At 44.0% G+C, this 6,000-nt stretch overlaps 1 protein-coding gene across 1 annotated transcript in view; it reads left to right on the top strand.

Annotated features, from left to right (window-relative positions):
• Positions 1–1,290: 1,290 nt before the first annotated feature.
• gfod1 (glucose-fructose oxidoreductase domain containing 1) overlaps positions 1,291–6,000 on the top strand; it is a 28,914-nt gene continuing 24,204 nt past the window's right edge. The window contains exons 1-2 of the mRNA XM_008438442.3: positions 1,291–1,549; positions 1,649–2,121. Coding sequence (XP_008436664.1) covers positions 1,869–2,121 — 253 coding nt within the window. The 5' untranslated portion in view covers positions 1,291–1,549; positions 1,649–1,868. The remainder of the gene's footprint in view (positions 1,550–1,648; positions 2,122–6,000) is intronic.

The raw sequence follows: 6,000 nt of genomic DNA, 5'->3' as shown, positions 1-6,000 counted from the left end.
ATTTGAAAGGTTCTGAAAGACATTGAAAGATTAAACAGTGTACTGGTTACAGGTTTGAGAACAAATACCAACCATATAGTTCCCCATGTACACTCACTGTTAATTTTTATCTTAATCTTTCATTATATTTATCAATGTTTACGTATACAATTACATTTACCTAAGAAGCTGCAGACTAGTGTAGGATTTATGATTCTGCACTCATGTTAAAATGAGGGAATCGATATTTAAAATAAAGGCTGTTTATCAAAAAACCTAAAGATAAAACTCAAACAGGCAGTGAGAATTGTTATGAACAAGTAAGAAAATGTACAGACAGGAATCGGCACCGACTATCTAGTGCTTAATTTAAAACGTGATAACCCCGCTCAGTAATAAAATGCTCTGACCCAGAGCTCGGATGAGGTGGAGAAGGGGTGCGGCAAAACAACATACATTGATTCAACATTGATCAGATGTTTCTTAGACATCCACATTTCAGTCATTAGATTTCAACCACAAAACAGCATTGATTCAATGACACAGTTTCACTTGGCTAGAGCTGGATGGTTGTTTGATGGTTGATCCACCATCATTTGTCGACTTCAACCAAAAATCAACAATTCCAACTATAATTCAACGTTGATTTAACATTGTGTGCTATCTGGGCAATTATATGCATTTGTTTGATTATCCCAATGATGTTGTATATTATTATATTCGTTGTTTCCAAGAAAAGTTTAAACTCCTGTGGCTGCATTAAATTATGCTAAAAAAAATTGTGTTAAAAATTAGATGCGTTTGATGTGTGTGTGAAAAGGTAAGCGACCTAATCATTTGGGCGATAGAAAATATATGGCATTTTTTTTCTGCACCTACAGTGGTTGTCTTGTAGGTGGAACTATATTGAGCACTATAAAGTTGCTCATATGCAAATAAACTATCAGTTTCACACACAGAAAGCACCTTCTGTGTAGCTGTCCACTGTAGTGGCCACTATGTATGAAAGGTCAAATTCTATCTGGACACTGAGGGGTTAAAACTAACAACCAATTGCTACGTAAAGTTAGGTAGTTTCTAAAGACGACCAGAAACATTGCTTCAAAGTAAAAGCTTTTAGCAAGTCTTCTACAGCCGATATTGTCTCTCTAGTGCTTTATTTTCCTACAACCGATGCTTCTAATTCGGTTTCGATACTTTGTTTTGAAACAACGTGTTTTAGAAGCTCCAATCGATTCTCTGACACGGGAGCGTGTGCCGCGGCTTTTATTTTGAAGTGTAGCGCCGAATTTCCTGTCCGCGTTGAGCTGCTGCAGTGTGAGCAGACTCAGCCGCAACATCAGCCCAGGGCTGCCGCTGCGGTGAGATCCTCCTCCGGGGAGCTAGCAGCGCTGACGGCGCACTCTGGATCCACCTGCCGCTGGATGAAGCTACTTCCTTGGGCTCCTCGATCTGAAGGCCCGCTGGTAGATGGATGGATAGCTAACCCGGTGGACGGTGGTGACCTGCCCCTCGCTGCCTCTCTGCGGTCTGATCGCGGGCAGACGTGGACGGGGTGAGGACCGGAATGGTGAATTAAAATTCTTCTTAACTGATCGAAGGACTGATCGAGTTTTCCACTCGTCTATGGGCTGATTTTTATTAATGTTTTTGTTATTGGTGGTGGAAGCTGAACTACATGTCTGATCGGAGCGGGAGGAGAATGCAGCGCGGCGGGTGTGTGACTGCAGGTGGATGGCCAACCTGACCGTCTCAGCCGCCGTCCCCCCCCCCTCCAGATCGGCTGGCAGCAGCCGCCGCCTCGGCGCTGGCTTCACCCGGATCAGTGAAAAGGACGAAAATAACCCAGACTTGAATCGGAGGAAAATAAACAGTTAAAAGTCGGAGCCATGCTTCCAGGGGTCGGGGTTTTCGGCACCAGCCTGACTGCCCGGGTGATCATCCCGCTGCTGAAGAACGAAGGCTTCGCCGTGAAGGCGCTGTGGGGCCGGACGCAGGAGGAGGCGGAGGAGCTGGCCAAGGAGATGAACGTGCCCTTCTACACCAACCGGATCGACGACGTGCTGCTGCATCAGGACGTGGATCTGGTGTGCATCAACCTGCCGCCGCCTCTGACGCGGCAGATAGCTGTCAAAACGCTGGGTGAGTCCCGCTGGTGGATGCTGCGGCCCTGCTGCTGCATCCCAGCATCTTTGTTTGTGTTTGTCTCTGCTTCAGTCAAACATCAGATGTGACCTTGTGTTAATGAAAGTCATACCTGGACTCCTTCCAGCAGAAGCACACACACACACACACACACACACACACACACACACACACACACACACACACACACACACACACACGCACGCACACACACACACACACACACACACGGCCCTCAGAGGGAGGCTGATCTAGTTAAAATGTGGAGCAGTGCAGCTTATTCTGGAGATCACATTCACCGAGATGAATGAACGGTGGCGGCGTCCCTGGAGCCGCTCTGCACACACAGGCTTTATTCACCGCTGCAGCCTGGCAGCAGAGCTCAGCTGGAAGCTCCGATAGGTCAGCATAGGTCAGCTCTGTGACTGGAAACATTGAAGTTCTCTACTGCTGCACACCTACAGCAAGAAGCGGAGAACAGGAAGTGACATCGCAGCATCGGTGCTCACTAACAGAGGGCACAGTTCTTCCTGTCTCTCACTTAGCTGCTGAATCGATTTGACTTTAGCAGATGTCAGGTCTTTCTCTGTTTTAATAACCTTATGGTCATTTGAAAGAGAAGCACCCATTGCAGTTTTCTGGCCGAAAAAAGACAGACTTGCCAATTCTGATTTTGGCCGATACCAATTTTTTCTTTCTTGCCTGAATATTTGCTAAATATACAAAGTGGCTAATTTGGCAACAGTCTGTTGATTAACAGCACATGTGCAGATGTAACGACTGTCAGTTTAGCCATCCAACCATCTAGGCCTTAATAGAAAAGGTTTCATGACAGGATTTGGAGTGTGTGTATGTGTGTATGGCAGCAGAAAGACCAGTGTCACCCAGGACATCTTTGTGTCAGAGTGTGTCACAGATGAGCTGTATCCAATGGATATGCGTCCCGGCTCGGCTCGGCTCGGCTCGGCTCGGCCCGGCCTGCGTGCCATTCTTCTGCTCTTTCCTCTCGGCTCGTTTCCTCACGGCTTCATTGTGTGAGCGCCGCCTGTTCCTTCCCACCCTCCCCTCTTCCTCATCAGCCAGCCCAGGCCTGGTCCAGTTCTGCTTGCTCTCTGCTGGGCCGACCAGTACGAACCACAGTTTGGTCCTTTGGGCCAAGAAATGCTTTTTGAAGCGAAACCTGTAAAAACCGAGTTAGAGTAAAAGCTGGCAGTGATGGCCTCTTGCTCCGGCTCTGACATGGAATCCATCTGGATCGCTGTCAGCTGACCACTGGAACATCAGCATCGGCCTCTCGGATCAGCACGCTTGTCGTTTTCTAACTTCCTGCCCCCAGCAGGCTGTGAGACAAGAAGCTGGCTTTCATAAACATCATCAGGCTTCCTAATCAGAGAAATGTGACCTTGGATCAGAAGCTTGATTAGCCTATTAGCTTGTGTTCATGTCCAGCAGAGCTACCAGGATATTTACTCTGGTCTGCGCTGGTTTCACCCACAGATCCTTCAGATTTTGTCACTTTACGTCTAGATCTGCTGCAATAACAAGCAATAAATTGATTAATCGAATGATAAATTAAAACAAACTCAGTCATTTTCATAATGATTTATCGTTTCTCTTTAACAACTAGATGATAAAAGTCTTCAGTCTGGTGCTTTGGTCTTAACTAGCGCTTGTTTTGAAGGACAGTTTTGTTTACAGAGACTTCATAATTCATTTTATTCATTTTTGTTTTGGATATTTAAAATATCTTCCAGTTCCAGTGTTAAATGTTCTTTAGAATTTAAATCTTGATATTTGAGAATGTGTTCTTGCATTATTATGCCATGATTACCATTCTATTAGTTGAAAATGGTATCAAAACAATAATATTGATTATCGCAATAACTACTGGGACAATGTGTTGTCCAGAAACATTAGCCATCGTGACAGACCCCTTTAGTGTTGGTCCGTCATATAAAACCCTGAAGGTGTTTTTGTGTAAAATAACAAAAATCTGAAAGTGGGATGAATATTTTTGATATGGCCGATCAGTTTGAGTCGCAGCCAGGTTTGTTGTGTAATTAAGAAAACGAGAACAGCAGTGATGAGTTAGTGGAACATTTCAGCAGTTGTTCTGGTTCCACCTGAGCTCAGAACCAGTCGGTCTTGCTGGGCAGCATCTCTCCGTGCTCCAGCCAGTTTTCCTTTTCTTTCACCTCCTCGTGTTTCCTTTTCTCACTACAGCAGCATTCCTGAGGCGCTGCTGTCACTCAGGCTTTTATCTCAGCAGCAGGAGTAGTAGAGGACCTCACGCTGTCTGCTACACACACACACACACACACACACACACACACACACTCACTCTGATTTGCCATGTAGGACAGGCCCGTGACGGCCTGGGGGATCCCTCAGACCCAGTTTGTTGTAAGGAAGGTGTGATTTCTCAAGGCTTACAACAAGGTTTCCCCCAGGAAACTTGCTAAGCCTGGCGGTCATTCATCTAGCGGCCCGCCGTGTTTTTGAGTTAACAAATGTTTAAAGTTAATAGGAAATTTTTAAATATTTCCTATTTAAAAATAGGAAATATTTTTAAATAGGAAAAATATTTTCCTATTTACACATCATTACCGGCATGTAATAATGTAATAATAACAAAACAGGCATTGTGCAAATTGTACTGCTATCTATAATAATATCTTTAACAGACTGATAACATATGAAGAGGCTAAATAATGCAAAGAGCCAAAATAAAACCTCTCAACATTGCCAAAAAAATTCAAGTATAAAACTTAAGATTCAAAGGCAAATACAGGATCCATTACAATAAACAAATCCAAAGTTACTAGCTGATTACTGCTAGCTATGAGTGGCTGTTTCTGACTGAGTGGAGTAATTATGCAGAACAGGGAGGAGATCGATTCTTTTTTTATAGATCATTTGTCTCATGTTAGGACAGCGAAAGTTTTAATACGTATGTAAAATGTATTTTTTTTTTAAGTTAGATGCTGCAGCTTTAAGCAGAGGTTTGGTGTGAGAGTCACTACCAGGTGGAGCAGAAGCGGCGCTCCGTCTGTCAAATATTACTACCTGTAGCGCGTAGCAGCGGTTCAATAGCGAGATCAGAACCAGCGTCTTAAATCGCAGCTCGAAGACTTAAATAATTTTGCGGGTTATTTGTTTAGCTTTCTGACCGTCATGCTAATCCGGGTGAGTGTTTGTAGCTGTACACTGCTTTACCTGCTATCTGATCCTCCGTATGTCTTTTTTACTGCAGTGAGCCTCGATGTAGCCAAACTTCGTCAAGTATGGCATTGTTTTTATGCCATATTAGATTCGTCGTGTTGATGCATTTTGACCTGCTTCACCCCACGTGCTTCAATTTTCCGCCGCAACACGCAAACTTCCCCATTCACTCAGTGCGTTATAGTTCCACATCGCTTAGGATTTGTTGCTTCGCGTTTGCGCAGTGTGAAGGAAAGAGGAGACCAGCTGCACAGGCAGGCTGCGAAATGAGAAGCAGGTGATCGGTTTGTGTGATCGGCAACAAGAGGCCGTGATCGTCCATCACCGATCATACACTTTTTCACAGAAATCGGCCAATTATGATCGGTGGCCGATTGACCTCTAATCTGAAGTCAATCACTGATTGGTGAAAATATCAAACTTTGCTATTTTTGTGTTGTCCCACTTCATTTAAGTAATGTTTTGTTCAGTTTATCTGAGATTCTCACAGTGGAACCTAACATAAACAGTACAGCATCCTGGTACTTGGGTAGAAACTTAAAAAAAGATATGTGTTACATAGTCTAGCTATATTTTATTAAAGCAGAAAAGCAAAACATAATTGTTTCTTCAAAACATTAAATATTACTGATAAAATAATTTTCCTTTTCAACC

The sequence above is a fragment of the Poecilia reticulata genome, chromosome 20 (genome assembly GCF_904066995.2).
Source record: "Poecilia reticulata chromosome 20, P_reticulata-male-v2, whole genome shotgun sequence".
In the NCBI taxonomy this organism is placed as follows: Eukaryota; Metazoa; Chordata; class Actinopteri; order Cyprinodontiformes; family Poeciliidae; genus Poecilia; species Poecilia reticulata.
This window is presented reverse-complemented; position numbering and strand designations above follow the sequence as displayed.